Here is a 19,452-nt window from a genome sequence, read left to right on the forward strand (position 1 = left end):
CGGTTGACTTCAGGATCAGGCCGCTGATGGAGGTGGAGAGGCTGAGGCTCCGGGGTGGGGCCGGCGGGAGGGTCCATCAAAGGTGGCTGTGTCCCTGCCACGCGGTCAGTGCTGGGCCTCTCTCCTGCTCAGGACAGGGGGCGTAAGCGCCTTCACACCGGGCCTGTGGCCTGGTCCCCTCCCTTCACAGGCCCGTGGCTCTGTGACTGCGCAGCTCCTCCCATGAGAGGTGGCATCTCCTTCCCGCGCTGGAATCTGGGCGGCCCTGTCTGGTTTTGGCCGGTAGAATGTGGTGGAACGAACAGAGTGCCAGTGCGGGGCCTGGGCCCCAAGGAGCCTGGCAGCTCCCGCTCCTGTCTTTGGAATCCGTCCCCCTGCGGTGCACAAGCTTGGGCTGCCCTACTGGAGGACACGACCATGTGGAAGAGCCCCGTTGTCCTAGCTGAAACCATTCCAGATCAGCCTATAGCCCCTGACCCCAAAACACGCGACAGAGTCCTGCCAAGATCAGCAGGGCCGCCTCCCTGGCCCACAGCGCACCGGTGGTGCACGAGGGAACTGGCCAAGATCAGAAGACCTGCCCAGCTCATCTGCGGACTCTGGGGCTTAATAAAATTGTGTGAAGGCCTGGAGTCATTGGGCTGGGGTGGTCTGTTACTCAGCAACCGCTGACTGATACACTTCCCCCAGCAAGCAAAGAGCCCTGGTCGTGGGGCTGGGGTTGTGCCTGCCAGTGATTCGCGTGGGTGAGTCCCTTCGGCTCCCTGCCTCCAGCTGGAAAGCGGCTCTGAAGCTCTGTGCGGGCGGGGGAGGGAGAGGAAGAACAGCTCAGGACAAGAGCAAGGGCAGGGCTGCCCTGGCAGGATTGGCTCCAGACCCCAGCCCGTCTGTAGCAGCGCAGCAAGGCTCCTCAGAGGACCTGGAGTTTGTCAGGTGGACGGAAGGAAGGTGGGTGCTCCAGGCAGGGGAAACAGCAAGGAAGCAAAGTGTACTGGGGGCGGGGGGGGGATAAGAGAGAGGGCATGGAAACTGCTAGAACCTTGCCCAGCATAGAGCAACTACTTCACAAATGACGTTGTTGCTACTGCTGTGCAGAAAGGGCCAGCGTGGCAAGTGCCAGGTTGTAAGGGGCTAAGGAACTTGGTCTTTATCTGCAGGACAATAGGGAGCCACAGCTGGTAGTAGATGGGGAGTGGATTGGTCTGGTCAGCACTTGGAGGCTGGCTTGACAGAATGTGAGTGGAGGCAGGGAGACCTGGGAGGAGCCTGCAGCATTCTTCCAGGCGAAAGACGCTGGCAGCCAGAGTCAGTGAGGAGGGTGGGTGGACAGCGGGATGCCCCAGGGAAAAGTGCCAGAGCTGGGTGACCTATTGGATGCGCCCAGGCAGGGGGAGGGAGGAGTGGACGACAACTGTCCGTGTCTGACTCGGGAGCCCTGTGTGGCCCACAGCCAGAATCCTTTCTCTCTGTCTTCCTTAAGCCTCCCTTGGAGGTGGTGGAAGGCCCAGGACCAAGTGCTCTGGGCTGACGCGGACCAGCCCGGGCCACAGCCCTTGGTCCCTCACTTCGCGGGGTTGGGGTCTTCAAGAGGTCCCTGCTCTTCCCTGAGCCCGTGCTCCCCTGTGGGTGGGACGAGAGGTCTCCTGGGAGTTGTGACAGCAAATGGTACGGGCTGGCTGCCCCTCAGCTGGAGGAAGACTTTTCCCCAGGACCCTCCTGAGCCCGGTCTTGCTGAGGGAGTCCCTGGATTGGAGGGGTTTGGGTGGGGGGGACAGGGGATTTGGGGTTCCCTTGGCCAGCTGCCAGGGCACCGCCTGCAGAGTGGTTCAGGGCACGGGCCCATCCCTTCAGGACCTTTGGGAAGGCCCGGATCCTGTCCTGTGGGCCTTGAGCAATTTTAGCTTAAGTTCAGAGGGGGTGTGTGTGCACACATGTGTACGTCTGAAGAACACATGGGAACTCTGTCCCTCTCCACCCGCCCCCACGTTATTCTGCAGCCTCAGGGGTGCTCTGTGCTGGTGAAAGGCCTTCCCTGGGAGGCACAGGTCCTGGCCTCGGTCTTCCCTCTGCTGGACTCGCTGTGTGGTCTTGCGTAAAGCCCTGTCCCTCCCTGGGCCTCAGTTTCTCCATCTTTAAAACAAGAGATCTGGTCCAAGTCAGAGTCTGCATGCTGGTGGCACAAAGGTCAAGTTCAGCCGCAGTCACGTTTTGCTCCATGCTTATCTGTTTGTCCACATACTGAAAAACTGGGAGATTTTACTTAAAAAACCCTTCAGTTCTTCTTGAAAAATCTGAGGGTCTGGCCTGGAGGAGGCCCACATTCCCTCATGGTAATGATGGGCTGTGCTGAGCGCCTCACTTCTTGCAGCCGTGCGACCACCCGGGGCCACAGACAGCGGAGCCGTCAACACCACAGTCCTGGGCTTTCCGATGTTTTGATCCAATCTCTTAAGATTCTGGCCTTTTTAATGTCAGTTTTGTTGAAAAGCCACTTTAGGAATAAACCAAGGAGGGGAACATACTTTTGCCCAACGCAGAGCCAAATATTTATTACCATAAGCCGTGTTTGAAGAATCTTCTCATTATGAGAGAATAGTATCAGTAATGATCAATAATAATAATATTTAGCATCCATCCATTGCTCTGCAACTCGAAGTGCCATACAGCCAGTACCGGGGGGACCCCCGCAGCAGCCCTGTGAGGTAGGCACTATCATCCCACTTTTACAGATGGGGAAACTGAGGATCAGAGCCCAGCTGAGCTGGGCACCTCAGAGAAAGGGCCAGCGCCAGGGCTGGAAACTAAGTGTGCTGAGGGGCCAGGGGACACTGGCAGCCGACCTGGCCATTCTTCTCACAGGCCCAGCTGCCCGCATGCCAGCCTACTCCTCATCTGGATAAAAGAGAGGACCTCGTGGTGACTTCTGATACCGTGTTTACCTAATTAATGTTAAATGGTCATCTGGGGAGGCTGGTCAGAACCTCCGCCATTCGCAGGTGCCATGAGGCCAGGAGCAGAGGGACTGGAGGCTTGGGAAGCCTCTGCTCATGGCAGACACTGTAGGCTTTCCAAGGCAGAGATAAACTGTGACACAGGGGCTTCAAGAAACTGCTGTATATTTTCTCCTCCCGCACCCACCCACCCACTCACCTCCCCAACCATCCATCCATTCACCTACCCACCTACCCACCCATCCATTATCCATCCATCTATTGATCAACCCTCCACTCATCCATTCACTCCCCATCCATTCATCCACCCACCTACCTAGTTATCTATCTGTCCATCCGCCCATCCATCCACCTATTTATCCATCCATCCACTCATTCCTTCACATGCTTACTCATCCCAATACCCAAGAAAAGAATCAAAAAAGGTTCAAGGGAAGAAATCAACCAACCATCCAGCCATTTTATTCATCCACGCTGTGATCCAGGCCCAGTGCTGACACTGGGGAGTCCAACACGGCCTACACAGGGGAGGGCTCCCGGCGTGTGGGGCCATGGGGCTATGGTCTCAGAGGTGTCCGAGTTTCACCAGTGTCTGTGGGCACAGAGTAGAGAAGTGCCATCTCTTGGTGGCTCAACACAATCGCCAAAGGTCCCTGCAGTCCGTCTCACTCCATCAGCCCTCAACCGCAAGCAGAGACAGCTGGGACCGGCAGGCGCACAGGCACACAGCCACATGCTCACATCACCCAGAGTCTCTGAGACACGTGGAGGGAGACACACAGATGGCAGGTACACACAGGAGCACACAAGACGTATACACATCAGCACCCCAGAGGTCCCCAAGTTACATGACTACCCCAGGAACCCCTAAAGTCACACACACACACACACACACACACGGAAATGCAAGCGGACACATATTGGAACCCCCACAGCCTCCTGGAGGAGAGCTTTCCAGATTGAGATGCACTGGACACAGGTGCATCCAGGGCAGAGAGGCCTCGTCCACACCTCCCTCTGCTGGTCTGCCCTGGGACCGTGACATCCAGGGAGCCCTGTGGGCCCTGCTGCCCATGGGACACCTCGCCCTAGCTTTCCTGCCCCATCACTGAGGGCTGTGCCTCACCCCCCCGTGACACACGGTAACGGCAGAGTGTCCTGCTGAGGGGTGAGCTTCCTGAGCTGGCTTCTGCTGAGCGGTGATGACTGAGTCCCTGTGACGGCCGTGCAACGCCGAGGGCACCGGCCTGCCCACAAATTGCTCATCACGAGGTCACCACTCAGTGACCCTTCTCAAAAGGCCTGAGCTTACCAGGCTGGGGCTGGGGATCTGATTCCTCTCCCAGGGAAAACCGATGACACTGCAGGCCGGCAGCCAGGGGCCTCTTCTGTCCACTTGGCCAACAGAACTCGAGAACCCAGCTACGTGAGGGGCCCCGTGGGGCGGGACCCCAGGGCCAGGCCTCGCCCCTCCTTACCCAAAGGTGAGTACCAGAGTTAAGCAGCAGCAGAGGCCACGGAATGATACAGGCAGACTCGATATAAATAAAATATTCATATAAAAATAGTCTCTTACAAAATACTCTCTCTCATCCAGTGGCTCACTTTCCAAAAGATGAAAACCGTTGGGAGTTTTATTATTATCTTTCCTCTCTCTTTCTATTCCAAACTGGGTTTTTCTAATGGCGAAGTCTGAGCTGGGGGGGACCAAAGAGTGGGAAACGTATTCTGGAAAACGTCTCCAAATCTGGACCAGCTTAAATTTCTGGATAAGTAGCAGCAACAGCAAAAACATATAAAACTGTATGTAAATATATCTATATATGCTTACAGGACGTCTGCTCTGGACTGAAACATCTACTGCGGCAAAAGGGTCCTGCGAAATCACCTAGCAGAGCCATCTGCACACAGAATAAGGGTACAGTTCTCTTGGGTCCTGGTCCTAGCGACGTCATCCCGCAGGGGAAGCAAGAGGCCCACTTTGATTGCAGAAAACGGATCCCTACGAGGTGGAAGGACTCTTTTTAATTAAATAAATTAATATTATTTTTTATCAGAATAAATTGTTAAATATTGCTATGATGAGGCCCTAGGGTCCAGACTTCCTGCTGCGAAAGGCTGTGCTCCAGAGGAGGAGGACCCCAGGTGGGTCTGGGGCTGGAGGAGAAGCGCTGGGCGTGGGATGGAACGGTCAGGGCTCCGGAGCCATCTCTACCACGGGTGCCGGCGGGGACCCAGGAGAGGGGCCCCCTCAGCAGAAAAGACAAGCTCAGTGTCCTGCGGTTCCCCGGGAAGGTCTGGGAGGTGACCTCCAGGGGGACTGCAGTCCGGTCCTCCCGCAGGCGAAGCTGCAGTGGGAGGCGGCCAGCCGGGCCGCTGGCTCACTTGCACGTGTACACCTCGGTACGCTCGCTGCAGGTGTTGCACTTGACATAGCAGCACCAGTGGAACTTGCAGTTGCACTGCCACACGCGTGCATACTGGTGGGTGTTGTAGCCGCGGCCGCAGCACATGAGGTCGCAGCCGCTGGCCTGGGGCGCCGTCTTGTTGCAGGCGCGGCCCTGCGTGCCCACGCTGCCCGTCACCGGGTCCTCCTCGCAGTAGTTGGGCGACTTCTCGATATACACCAGGTCTGTGTCCATGGGCTTGCGGTAGGACAGCGGCTTCTTGATCTTCAGGAAGGTGGGCCGCTTGTTGCGGCTGGCACGCACGGGCTCCACGTGGACGGCCTCGTTGTACTTGTCCTTGAGCACGTAGCCCAGCTCCCGAAACTGTGGCAGCGTGGTCCAGCACGTCTTGGTGGTACACGAGCCCGACACACCGTGGCACTTACACTCCAGCTTCATGTTCTCCTCCAGGATCTGCGGGGCGGGCGGGGAAGAGCACAGCGCACGTCACTGCACGCAACCGCCAGGTGCAGCCCCCAGGCCGGCCCACCCACTATCCCACCTAGCCGGGTTTGGCTTTTGTTTTTCTATCTAGTGTAGGAAACTCAGACCTGGATTCAAATCCCTCTCGCCTCCAGCCTTTGTGCTGTGCCTTCCACGTGGCCCTCCCTTGCCCTTCTTGCCTCCCAACTCCCATGTGTTCCTTAGACGGCATGTGGATCAGTTCACGCCAGTCCAGACCACACATGGGTTCTCTTTGGCCTACACAGATTTAAAATCAATTTTGAACCAACATTTTAAAACCAGAGGAGTTCACTTTAGAAGACAGACTTCCAGCCTTTTTTGGCAAACAGAAAGGGCATCTGACAACACTGGGTGATATTCAAATTATTTAATACCTGGTGCAGCTGGGCACTGACCTCCCAGCATAGAAGCTGGCCACAACTGCCAGCATGGCAGTCCTGTGGTGTCCTGGCTCACCACAGTCTCTGCCAGCATTGTCACATGGCAACAGTACCCAGAGCTGTACCAGCAGCTGCCTCCTTCACAGGTTGGCATCCCTCAATTTGCCATAGTCCTCACTACTCCCTATTGCTTCCCTGACCTCGAGCTGTGGTTTCTCAGAAGTCATCTGCTTTGACCACTTATGACACCTGCTAGGCCCGGGGACATCTGAGTCTGGGAAAACCCTAGCTCTGATTTAACCTTCCCTGGCAGCTTTCTCTGACTCCCCAGGCTAGAGGATGTACCCCTGCTTCTAAGCTCCCAATACCCCTTGGGCTTCCATCATCACAGTGTGAGAGGCAGCATTATACAGGCAATAAAAAGCACCGATTCTGGGTTTAAATTCCAGATGTACCATGAACCTGCTGTGTGCCCTTGGGCAACTTACTTCAGCCCTCTGTGCTGCAGTCCCCATGTTACAATGGTGATAGAAACAGTACTTAACTATAAGTGTACAACAAAGTACTAGACAGCAGTGCAAGAGCGTGAATTACTAATACCCGCAAGAAGGACAGCTCTCCAAGATGGAGAGGGAAAGAAACTGGACACAAAGGAGAACATCCTGTGTGATTCCATTTATACGAAGTTCAAGGCCAGGCAAAACTAAGGACTGGTTTTCATTTACCCTTTATCGACATGTTTAGGCAGTGGGCCAGAGATGGCCCACAGGCTGTATTTCGCTGACCCCTCTGTGGAATAGTCCAGCAGTAAAAGATGGCAGCATTTACCAACCGCCCCATAGTAGAGGATATTTAGGTTGCTTTCTGTTTTTTTAAATCTTTTCTTTCCCTTCCTTCCTTCCTTCTTCTTTTTTTTAGCTATAAGTAACGGAGAAGGAAAATCTTTGGAAATAAAGCTTCTCTTCCTTCCTCATCATCTTTATCCTGATTCATCCTAACAGATATTTATTAAGCTCCTCCTGGGTACCGGGCCTAGGATGGGGTGAGCACAGTTTCTGGGTCATAGTGTGTGAGCCCTTTCACGGTCCTTCAATTGCTTTTGCCTGTTCTCTGTGACAGAATAAGTGAACGGGAGAGTAAAGGACTGGACATTTATTAATCACCTGCGCACATGCTGGGCCCACGCTTTTTTTGTGGCATCTTATTTAACTCCAAGAGATTAGTATAACTCCATTCTGCAGGGGAAGAAACTGAGGCTCAGCTAACTTGTAGAGCTGGTCTGTGAGACACTCGGAGGGGAGGGTCTTCTTGCTGAGGGGTGTGAATTAGGTGCGTGGTGGCTGCTTACTGCTATGTGACCGCAGGGTTGTCACACTCCCTCTCTGAGCCTCAGCTGCCTTAACTGAAACATGGAATGAAGGCAATTCCAGCCTTTCTGACAAAAGTTAGGATGCTGCAACCAAATCAGACATTCAGAATATAGTCATTAGTTCTGCCTCTGGGCCCGGCCTGTGGGGGGCTGGAGACACAAAGGTGACAAGATAAGGGCCCTGTCTCCAAGGAGGGTCTGTATTCAGGGTCCTCCTGGCCCTATGAGCTCTGCTCTCAGGAGGAGGCGACTAGTGCTTGAGAGGACTCAAGAGCCGGGGAGGGGCACCGTGTCTCACCCACCGTGTCTGAAATCAGACGAGCCAGCGGGACTGCAAGCATTCCGAGTGTTCTGGGACAGAGATTCAGTGGGTGAACGCTCTGGTTCCAGGACACCTGGGGTGAGAGAGCACCTACTCTGTGCTGGCGCCCTTGTATGACCTCCACACGCGCAGCTGGGACTGGACGAGCGGACCCCGAATAACACAGACGGCCTTTTGGTGGTCGGTGAGGACACGGTTCCCAGATGTCCAGCCCACCTTCCCGTCTTGGCCTGAGGGGCGCGGGGAGGAGCGATGCCCAGGGCTGTGAGGTGTGTCGGGGGCAGGGTGAGGCAGGCGCTTCTGAGGCGCGAGGCTGATCGAGATCTTAGTGCAGCCAGAGACTTGCATGCAGAGATGCCAGGGGGACGTGCAGGGTGGATTCGGACACTACTGAGTGCTGGCGAGGAGGCGGAGCGCCTGTGTGCTCAGTGGGACACTATAAGGCAGTGACAATGAACAGCCACAGCAAACCACACTGACGGGGGTCCACCTTGGAACACAGCGGGGAGGGAAAGAAGAGATCGTGAAAGGTTTCCACAGAATAATTTCATCTGCATCAAGTTCAAAGGTGGGCAAAACCGGACTATACAGTTCAGGGGCACATGCAGAGGGGAAAGTAGAATAAAAAGGAAAGAAAGAGGATCACAAATATCGAACAGCAGCTGTCCCTGGGGTAGGAGGCGAGGGTTACCGGGAGGACTCTTGGGGTGCTGGCAACATTCTGTTCCTTGACAAGGGAGCTTTATAATTATTCTTTTAAGTCAACGTAGATGTTCTGTGAGCTTTTTGCTCATTTGCTATATCTTGCAATTTATAAAAATGCAAAGGCTACAAAAGCCAACAAGCACATGGAAAGATGCTCAGCAACATTAGGCATCAGGCAAACGCAAATCAAAACCACAGTGAGGTGCCACTTCACGCCGTCTAGGATGGTAACAGAAACAGAGACATCACGAGTGCTGGGGAGGCTGTGGGGCGACGGGAACCTCCATGCACTTCCGGCGGGAACGTGAAAGGGTGCAGCCTGTGGGAGAGAGCCTGGCAGCTCCTCGAAATGGTCAACATAGAGTTCCCATGTGAGCCAGCGCTCTGGTGTGAGTGTGCGTGTCCCCCCCCCCAATTCATATGTTGAAATCCAACCCCCAAAAGCTGAGAGGAGGTGGGGCCTTTGGGAGGTGCTTCAGTCACGAGGGTGGAGCCCTCATGGATGGGACTAGTGCCCTATAAAGAGGCTCCAGAGCAAGCTCTAGCCCCTTCCACCCCGCGAGCACACAGTGAGAAGGCACCGGCTTTGACCCAGGAAGAGGGACCTCACCAGAAGGTGACCCCCTGGGCACCTTGACCATGGACTTCCAGCCTCCAGCACTGTGAGAAATAGATGTTGTTATTTGTAAGCCACGCCGTCTGTGGTGTGCTGTTCTAGCAGCCCAAACAGACTGAGACACGGAGCTATTCCACCCCCAGGTATTACCCAGGAGAAATGAAAACACACGTGCACACAAACACCTGTACACCAATGCTCATGGCAGCATCCTTCACAGGAGTCAAAAAGTGGAAACAACCCAAATGTCCATCAACTGACAAGTGGACAAACCAAATGCAGCCTATCCACGTGATGGAATATTATTCAGCAATAAAAAGGAATGAAGTGTTGATGCGCGTGACAACGTGGATGGACCTTGAAAGCATTAAGTGAAAGAAGCCCGTCAGAAAAGACCACATATTGCATGATCGCCCTTAGAGCCGACGTCCAGAACATGCAAATCCGTAGAGGCATAAGGTGGAATACTGGGCTGGGGGAAATGAGGAGTGGCTGCTGAAGGGCACAAGTTCCCTCCTGAGGTGGTGAAAATATTCTAAAATCCATTGTGGTGTTGGTTGCACATATCTGTGACTATATTAGAAAGTGTGGAACTGTACACTTTAGATGGGTGCATTGTATGGCATGTGAATTATACCTCAAGAAAGCTGGTCTTTAAGAACGGTCCCTGGGAGGTTTCAGTGAGAAAGCAGTGGGTTGATCTGCAAGGCCGGGACACCGGCTGCTTTCCCTGCGGTGGACCCGGGCGCTGAGCCCCGGTGCCCATGTCCAGGCTTCTGCATTGTGCTGGGGCAGCTGCCACTCCCGCTGCATGCAGCCTCCTGACACTGCCTGCCTCTCCCCTGTGCCACCGAGACGGCCTGAGGCCCTGGCAGCATTTGTGTGGGCCCCTAATCAGATGACGTCCAGCCCGTTAACCCTGCAAACTCTGCATTTTGAGAGCCTCAGTGATCGCACACGTCCGCACTAAGCTGGGTGTAATCCCAGCTGCCCTGGTCAGCATGGGCCACCCAGACAGGCTTCCGGGTGGGCACTGAGCCCTCTCCCCGAGGCAGGGAACAGCAGAAAGGAAACATGTGCGGGACAAAGGCACATCCTTTGCACCCCTTGCCTCCATCCCCTGAGGCCAGGCTGCCACCCGCTCCCGAGCTGCCCAGGGGGACTTCCAGGCTCCCTTTACACTTTAAGAGTCTGGATTGTGACTCAGTGTCCAGTGGTCAGAGGGTTTGCAGGCTCTAAGATGGCACGACTCTGGGCATCTTCCCAGTGCCTGGCACACGGCAGTTGCTCAGGAGCTGCCCAAAGGTAAATTCACCAACAGGTGCATTCCCATTATTCCACAGCTGGTACAACCCAGGCCTGAGCAACCCCCCTGAGAGTTCAGGGTCCTGGAGGCACTGCCTGGCCGGGCATCGACCCTGCATTGCTGGACGGAGGGGAAGTGGGCAGGACCCAAGGGAGGGACCCTGGAGGGGGGGAGGGACAAACAGGGGGCTTGGGGCAGCTGGTAAGGACAAGTGGCAGCATTTTATGTCCCTGGCTGCACTGCTGGGTCCCAGCTTAAAGACCAGCCACGTAAGACTGCTCAGGTTTGCCCCTGTGCCATCCTGTGGTGCAGAAATGCCTCGAGGCAGAAGGAAAATAAATTAAAAAATAAATCTCTGAGGCCCAAAGTCTGGTGTCTCACAGCGTCTCAGGGGAACACAGAAGTCTTCTGCCTCTCACCCCCCGCGGGCCTCAGAGGACATGAGGGGCAGGCCGTGTTCCCTTCTTGCCTCCACTGCAACCTGTCGCCTCTGGTCAGTCAGCGCAGGGCCGCAGGGCTGGGGACTGGCCTGTGCAGGGGCCGAGGGGACAGCTGAGCACGTTCTATGGAGGAGAGAGGCAAGAGGTGTCCGGCTCGAACACCAAACTCAGTGAGAAGAAGAGAATGGAACAGGATTAGGGGCTGGAGACGGAGGGAAGAAGCAGGCGGAGGCTATGTGGCATTGACAGTAGGGGACGACCTCCCTGAGGAGGTGACATTTGAGCAGAGAGCAGAACCCAAGAGGAGGCCAGCACGCGGCAACACAGACTCATCCTCTCGTTTCACTTCCGCTTGAGGGACAGTGGGGCCAAGGCCATGTGACTGGAGCACGCTGACCAGGCAGCAGCTACAGGTGCCGAGGTGGCATGAGGGGTGCTGCCCCACAGGCTCTACGGGCCATGCTAAGGAGGCAGGACTATTTTCTTCTTCAGTTTAAAAAAATGAGCATTATCTTTTAGGAAACGTTTATATTGACAGGGAAATTGTGAAGACAGGAGAGAGAGCCCCCAGGCATCCTGCATGGAGCTTCCCTCCTACTGACGTCTCACGTTAGGATGCACGTGTTACATTTGACGAGCTAAGATCGAAACACTGCTGTTAACTGAAGGCCACAATTTACTTAGATTTCTCTAGTTTTTACCTAATGTCCTTTTTCTGTTCCAGGATCCCGTCCAGGCCCTCACATGACAGTTAGTCGTCCTCTCTCCTCAGGCTGGGGAACGGGACTTTCCTGTGAGAGGACGGGAGCAGGAGCTATGATCTGGTGCGGGGAGACCATGGGTGTGGGCGCAGGCCAGACGGGAAATCTCTGTACCTTTGCTCGATTTTGCTATAAACCAAGAACTGCTCTGAAAAAGAAAATCTATTTAAAAAAAAGGTCTCAGAATGGGAGCTGTATTTAGGGACTGTCCCTGGAAGTGAGATGTGGCTGGCTCTGCCGTGACTGGCTGGGGGCCCTTGCTGGCCCTCGGTTTCTCCATTTTGGACGTCAGGGGTTTGAACTAGCTGATTCCCAGGGCTGCTTCTGACTCTCTGCAGTCTTGGCCTTGTGTCCGTCCTGCTCTTTAACCCACACAAAGTGGAGCCATGATGGCATCCGATTTCCTGACAGCCCTGAGAGATGGGCAGCTCGTCCCACTTCCCAGGGCGGGCAAGCGGGGCTCAGCGAAAGGCAGGGGCTCACAGACTGTGCCGGAGCTCCTCCACGTCCCTCCAGACCACCCCCTCACTGCCGCCTCTTGTCCACGCCCCACGAGACTAATGGAGCGCACCTATTCCTGCTGTGATGGCTGGGCCCCGTGCCCGCCAGTCAGTGGGTAGTTTGAATGCAATAGTGTCCCTTCCAGGGAGGTCTGGCCAGTGGAAGGCACTGGAGGGAGACGCGAGGGCAGGAGGAACGTCTTGATAGTTATTCCTCCTGCTCACTCCCCGCTGGGCCCCACAGAATGGCTGTCCCCTGCACAGTCCCCCGAGATTCCAGGAGCCCCACCTCCTCAGCCCTGAGGCCTAAGGAGGAAGGGCTCCCACTGTTGCCGGCCCAGGGCTGCACCGTCCCTTCTGGGGACCGTCCTCCGTTTCATCAGCAGTCTCTCCTTTTTTGACAGCTTTATTACAATATAACTCACACACCATACAATTCACCCACTTAAAGTATACAATTCGAGGGTTTTTAGTATATTCAGAGTTGGATAACCATCACCACTAACTTGAGGACATTTTCACCTCCCTAAAAAGAAACTCCACAGCCATTAGTAGTCACTGCCCATTCCTCCCTTCCTCTCAGCCCCAGATCAGGCAACCACTAATCCACCTTCTGTCTTCATGTGTCCGCCTAGTCTAGACACTCCCTATAAATGGAATCATAGAATATGTGGCCTTCTGTGTGCGTAGTTTCCTTCACTCGGTGTAACGTTTGCAAGGTTCATCCATGTACCAGTGCTTCATTCTTTTTCATGGATGAGTAATATTCCACGACATGGCTATGCCGCACTCTAGCCGCCCATTCATCAGTTGTTGGATAGCAGTCTCTTTCCAAACTCCCCTTCATTTCCCAGTCTGAGGGCGCCTCTTGTGGTGGCCACCACCCCAGCAGCTACGTGCCACTCCTCCGTGGCAGGGCCCAGAACAAGCCCCATCCTCTTGACTCCCAGTCCCATGCTCTTTCCTCCGCATCCACCTCTTGGCTCTGCACCTTATCTGGAAGGCCAATCTTTACTGCCATTACAGATGCTCCACCCCACAATTCCACTGCTGAACTCGTACCCTGCAGGGAGGCTCGTGCATCTGCAAAATGATGAAGAGCCATTCAGAGGCAATATCTGAACTACCCAAAGGCTGAAAGAATCTGAAGATCCACCAATGGGGACTGGGTATATAAATTCCGGTGCATCTGTGGACTAGAATGTCTTGCGGCTGTTAGAGAGAATGATGCGGCTCTGTACTTACTATTGAGGGCTGATCTGCAAGATACGTGGTTAAGACAACAAAGCAAGGTGCAGAAAAGCATGCAGAGCATGAGCTCATTTGTGGGAGAAAGAAGGACCTGTGCATGTGTGTTCATAAGAGCACAGAATAACATCTCTGGAAGAATACAGGGAAGGTAGTAAGAGCGGCTGTCTCCAGGGAGGGCACCTGGAGTGGACAGGATGAGCAGGCGACAGGAGCCTTACTTTTCACGGAATCACCTTTCATATCTTTTGAATATTCTAGCATGTCAGAAAAAAAGTCACCTCCTCCACAAAGCCTTCCCTGATTGCCAAGGCAGTCAGTGACTCCCTCATGGTTTCCATAACTGTCCTGGGCTGTTGAATACTTGTCACCTTGGCCCCATGATGACTGTCTACCCAGCAGTGTCCCCCACCAGGCCAGGTAGTAGTGTGCTCGTAAATCGGCTCTCAACAAAGGAAAACAAAACTCTGCTTTGTAGAGTAGGATTGATGTTCCCGCCACGGCCAATTTTAAGCTGCCAACAGTTTAACAATCAGCTCGCAAATCCCTCAACGTTTAACACTGGCCTTGGAGCCCACAGGAGCCGGCCCCAGCACACCACGGACAGGGAGGGGTCAGCATGCGGCCTCCAGCTGTCAGACCCTTCCAAGTCTGTCCTGGCTGCGGAGAGCTGCAGCCTTCCACAGTGGCCTGCAGCCGGGGACAGAGAGAGCTAGGGGTCTCAAGTCCAGGCACTCTGAGGGGCAGCGCCTGCTCCGGACTGCTTGGCTGGCATTGCAGCTCCACTCTGCTCAGTCCTGCCCGCCCCCCTTTGCTGATGCCTAATAACAGCTTGAATCTGGAGCTCTACCTCAGCCTCTGGTCTGGAGAACCCCGCCTGCGACGCTCCTGGGGAGCCAGGGCTGGGACACGCGCCTCCACCTCCCGGACCTCTGGCAGAGACTCGCCTAGCATGGAAAAGGCGCTGGCCAGAACAAGGCTAAAGAAGGACCCTGCATGATCTTCCTCTGTGCATTCATTCACTCGCCCACCCACTTTGTACGGAGCACCCACTGTGTGCTATGTGGCACCACTCCTGCTGCAGAGGCGCCGGGAGGACCATGACACAAGTAGATGTTGTCTCTGCCTTCTCAGAACGTGCAGACCCCAGCTGCAAGCAGCGATGGGATCAATAGCCCCCCGAATCTAATGATAAATTGGCGAGTGCTGTGAAGGAGAAGAACAGAGGGCAAACAAGCTTGGCCCAGGAGGAGCCGCTCTTGTGTGCAGCTCCGGGAAGCCTCCCCCAGGAAGGCCAGGGCTGAGCAGGAAGCCAGGTAACAGGAAGCGTGAAAGAGGATCAGCCAAACTTCCCGGCCCGAGGCAGGCGTGGCTGGGGCAGAGGGAGAGTGAGCTGGGAGGCAGCGGGGCTGACTGCTGAGGGCAGGGGGGCATCTGGTCCAACCCGGAGCCCAGGGTGTCCCCGAGGGGCTTCCGTGCAGGGGAGTGGTGGAGTGCAACTGACACCTCTAAAGAGCACTCCAGAGCGAGTGGAAGTTAGGCCAGAGAAGGTCAGAGCGGCAGGAGGGGGAGCTGGAGGGGTAGCATCCCCGTCACTGGGGCCAGAGGCGGTGGCGGCTCCGACCAAGACCGAGGCGGCGGAGGGGAGGCAGGGAGCAAAGTGGGCAACACCTGGAGGAGGATGGGACGCACGGGTGTTGTGGGGGCCCAGGGGTGACTCATGGGCCTCTGGCGGGTGCAGAGGCTGTGCATGAGACAAGGAACCAGAAGAGCCACCAGGCTTGGGGAGGAGCGTGTGTGGAGGGCACGATAGGGAAATTTGAGGCACAGTGAGTGGCTCGGAAGAGAGGCCTCTGGGGAGCAGGAGGGTCTTTTGGTGCCACTGAAATCTGGCCCTAGTCAGCCTGGTGTCCACAGGGGACAAGTCCCAATCAGAATTCAGTCACTTCCACAGACTAAAATATGTGGCTGAAACCAGTCAGAATTGGAAACACCTATAACTTTCGCTATTAAAAAAAATTCATTGCAAGAGCACAAGATAGGAGAGACTGAGAAAGACTGAAAGCTTCAGACAACCACAAATTCCATACCAACTAAGAGGGTGCTAAAAAGCCAAAAATTGGAGGCCATATTAACTAGGGTCTAGTGCCCACAATAAGGGAGGAGATGGTTGTGCTATGTGGTTTTCAGAACCAGGCTATGCCCTGGCAGATGGAAAGAAAGAACACGTGAAGAAGAGGGGGCCGGAGACCCCATACTGAAGGAGCAGGTTGTGCTCAGCCTGGAGAAGGCACTTCCTGGGTCCCTGCTCACTCCCCGACACCCTCTGTGTGGCTGTCCCAGGACAGAGTGAGCAGGAGGGATTGTGTATCTCTCCAGAGGGCAGAACTAGGATCCCAGTTGGTGGGGAGTCACAAGACAGCAGGTCCCAGCTCAGTGAGAGGCCAGGCCTGCCCCCAGCCCCTGAGCAGAGTGGGAGGGGCTGTGGGGCAGGGGATGAGCTCCCCGTCCTGGGGTGTGTGGAGCAGTGGCTGGGGTCTGCAACTGGGATTCCTGCATGGGGCGGGGCGGGGCTGCTCTCCATCGCCTCTCTGTCCCTCCCCCGGCCCCAAACCTGTCTGGAGCAGAAGGAAGGATTTTCCGCACCGCTGGAGGGAGGAAAATCAATTTCTTTCTGACAGGCCTCCCAGGAAGTGCCAACAATGTACCAGGTGCTGCCCAGGGTCCAGAATTATCAGGGCGGGGTTCTCAGGCCGGGAGCGGCCTCGGGAGAAACTTGGCTCAGGAAAGTTCCGGGATTCATAACAATGAGTAGCTACTATGGAAGTTGGCCTCCTGGGCTGTCCCAGACTCTCCGGCTGCCCAGAGGACCCAGGGGTGAACTTGCTGGAGGAGGCACAGCCTCCTAGGGGAGGTAGGTCAAACAGCGGCCTCTGGCTCCCACACGGTCCGTGCCACACAGCACTCTGGTGACTGGGAGCCTCTGTCACCCTGCACAGCATTCTGAGAGGCATCTCATTTTTAAAAACCAAAAGCTGTTTCCCAGCATTGAATTCCACCGCTCCCGGTCACCTCCCCTCCAACTCTGCGGCCACCAGGAGGAACCTGATGCTCCCACAGTCCAGGAGGATCTCCTGCCTCATGGGCATCGGTCCCCCTGACATGCCTTCCGGCAGGAAGGTGGCTCCATCCATCCCAGCACGGCCTGGCCCAGCCCAACCCTCCAAAGCCCTTCACAAACGCCCCTCTTCCTCAGAGCGTCCTGGCCCGCCCCACCTGGCCCCGCAGGACACCCCTGCAGGACCTCTGCCGCTCTGGCTCTTCTCTCTGTGCCCTGTTCTACGGCCAGCCTGGCATGGTCTTCAGGGCACTGCCAACTCTGACTCCTCAGGGAGGCCTTCCCGAGCGACTGACACTGAAGTCGTCCCACTGGTCACCACTCCCAGCTCCCACCGGTCACTGCTCCCAGTTCCCACTGGTCACCGCTCCCAGCTCCCACCGGTCACTGCTCCCAGTTCCCACTGGTCACCACTCCCAGCTCCCACCAGTCACTGCTCCCAGTTCCCACTGGTCACCACTCCCAGCTCCCACCGGTCACCACTCCCAGCTCCCACCGGTCACTGCTCCCAGTTCCCACTGGTCATCTATCTCAGCTCCCACTGGTCATCACTCCCAGTTCGCACTGGTCATTGCTGAGGGACCACTGCTGGTGCAGGGTCATTGCTGGTGACTCAGGCCCATCAGGCCGATCAGAGCGAGTCCTGGGGATTTGGTGTGAACGAAGGACAAGAACTGTTGGTTATTTCCCGCCAGACGTAAACAGGAGGGAAGGCAGTGGACAGGCATCTCAAAACCACGTGGGTCTGAAAATGGAGTGAACTAGGACAGCAGAGATGAGAAACAGAGAGAGGGTGGGGGGCGTGCAATGGTCCCTGGGAATGTCGTGTGCGCCCTGGGTCAAGCTGGACTGAATTCATCACCCCAGGACCCCTCTTCTGGGAACTCATGGATTCCCTTGGTTTTCAAGCCAGCTTAAGTTTGGTTTCTGTCCCTCATAGCTTGAGACTGGTGCAGACTCCTTTTGTCTGTGCTGCGGAGAAACCTTTCGTAAAGCCAACAGCTGTAGTCTGTGGGCTTCAAGTCACAGACAGCATGGAGCAGATCTGGGAAGCCGAGGACCAGTTCGTGTGAAAGGGTCTCGGGGAGGCCAGGACCTTGGGGGCTGGAGACAAGTTAGCTGGCCATCTGCTGCTCCCTTCCCTTTGGTCCCCTCCACTGTTGGTCAGCCTGGCTCGTCTGCATGGAGGGGTCGCTTCTGGACCATTTGCACCCCAGGCGATGAGCAGTGACCCGGGCAATCAGAGTCAGTCTCTACACGGCAGCGCACTGCGTTGCACAGCAGCCCCAACTGGGGGAGAAAGCACGGGCGCCAGGGCCAGGCGGCCGGAGAACCCTGGTTCCAATCCTGCCTCTGGCCGCCACATGCCAGCGACGGCAGAAAGGGCCCAGCGAGCGGGGCACACAGCCCGTGGGTACTCAGCCTGCCCGCCTCTGAGACAGGGGCTGAAAACCCAAGATGCACCCTGACAGAAAGACAGATGGAGAGAGTGGCGTCCCATTTACTGTCTCTGCATGGTGTGAGCGGGGAGCCTGATTCCTGGAGCTCAGGCAGTCATCCTGGGACCAAAAGGCAAGAGAACCGGAGGCCTGGTGACAAGTGCAGACAGGAAGGATGGAAACAGCCCGGGCCCTTGAAGGGACTGCTGGGCCTCTGAAAGAAATTACAGCCAGACTTTTATTTTGCAAGAAGTGGCAAACGCTTATCATCGCAGGCACTTGTGGTCAGGTACTCTGTTACTTGCGACCAAACGTGTCCTGTGATCCACCCCTTGCTGTAAAGCAAGAGAAGTCCTTCCTCAGAGGGGACTCTGGGTTAAATGAGAGAGGGCCATCGGGGCCTGGTGCTGCATGCGTCCCAGAACAGGCCCCCAGCCCACGCGCGATGAATGCCAGCGCGGTGCTGGAAGGGCAGGAAAGCAAGGTTGTGGGGTGGAAGGAGCAATCAGCTGGAGGTCCTGGTTGTGCCTCTCCACTGCTGTGTGGCTGCAGGCAAGTCCCTTTCCTTCTCTGGGCCTCAATTTCCCCTTTCTGTACAATGAAGGGACTAGAGGGGGATTCCCCAGGAGAGAAGACAGGACACGGAGGGATGGAGGGACAAGGGGCGCAGGGGTGAGGAGAGGAGAGGAGCCGGTTGGCTGAGTCTGCCACATGTCCCCGGGTTGGAGTCAATTTCTGGGTGGTGCAGTAGCTTGTGAGACACGAGGAAGTGACCACTTCCCCCAGAGGTCACTGTGAGTGCCAAGTGGCTCCCAGCGAAGCAGCTCCATCCCTTCTCCATCCTGTCTCCCTCCCGCCTTCCCCCACACCCGGGCCGACTCACCCCAGAAACCACCCTGCTGTAAACAGTCCCCTCTTATCTCCTGGAGCTTGTCAGTGCGGCTGCCTCCTGACACCGGAGCCCACGGCATCTTTAAGAAGCCCAGAAGACCACCACTTCCTTCTCCCCTCACATGTTTTGCCCTGGTCCCTGCAGCCTCCTCTCCCATCTGTTATCACTGGTGCTTACTCCCACTCTCAGATCCCAGGGACTCTCTCCCCAGCAGGAGACCCCTTCCCAAACCTTCTCCAAAAAACCCGAGTCAGCCAGATCACCTGGGAAAGGTGAGCATCAGCCAAGGAGAGCCACAGAAAGCAGGCAGCAGATCTCCTGGGCACGGAAGCCTCCTCTTCCTAGGGCTGGGATTTGGTTTCCACAGGAGGCCTTGCCTGGGTCAACTTGAGGGGACTTGAGACAGGAGGATGGTCCCCAAGTCCTGCTGGTTTCCTCTCCCAGGTCTTCACACCCCAGCTGCCCGTGTTTCTCATCTCCAGTCGTCACCAGA

The 19,452-nt window shown here is 55.9% G+C and overlaps 1 protein-coding gene across 1 annotated transcript in view; it reads right to left on the bottom strand.

The window, feature by feature from the left end:
• Nucleotides 1-3,377: 3,377 nt before the first annotated feature.
• The window catches only part of WNT7A (Wnt family member 7A), a 64,637-nt gene continuing 48,562 nt past the window's right edge, over nt 3,378-19,452 (bottom strand). Inside the window, exon 4 of the mRNA XM_014838455.3 lies at nt 3,378-5,812. Coding sequence (XP_014693941.1) covers nt 5,333-5,812 — 480 coding nt within the window. The 3' untranslated portion in view covers nt 3,378-5,332. The remainder of the gene's footprint in view (nt 5,813-19,452) is intronic.

Source organism: Equus asinus, chromosome 21 (genome assembly GCF_041296235.1).
Source record: "Equus asinus isolate D_3611 breed Donkey chromosome 21, EquAss-T2T_v2, whole genome shotgun sequence".
Lineage (NCBI taxonomy): Eukaryota > Metazoa > Chordata > Mammalia > Perissodactyla > Equidae > Equus > Equus asinus.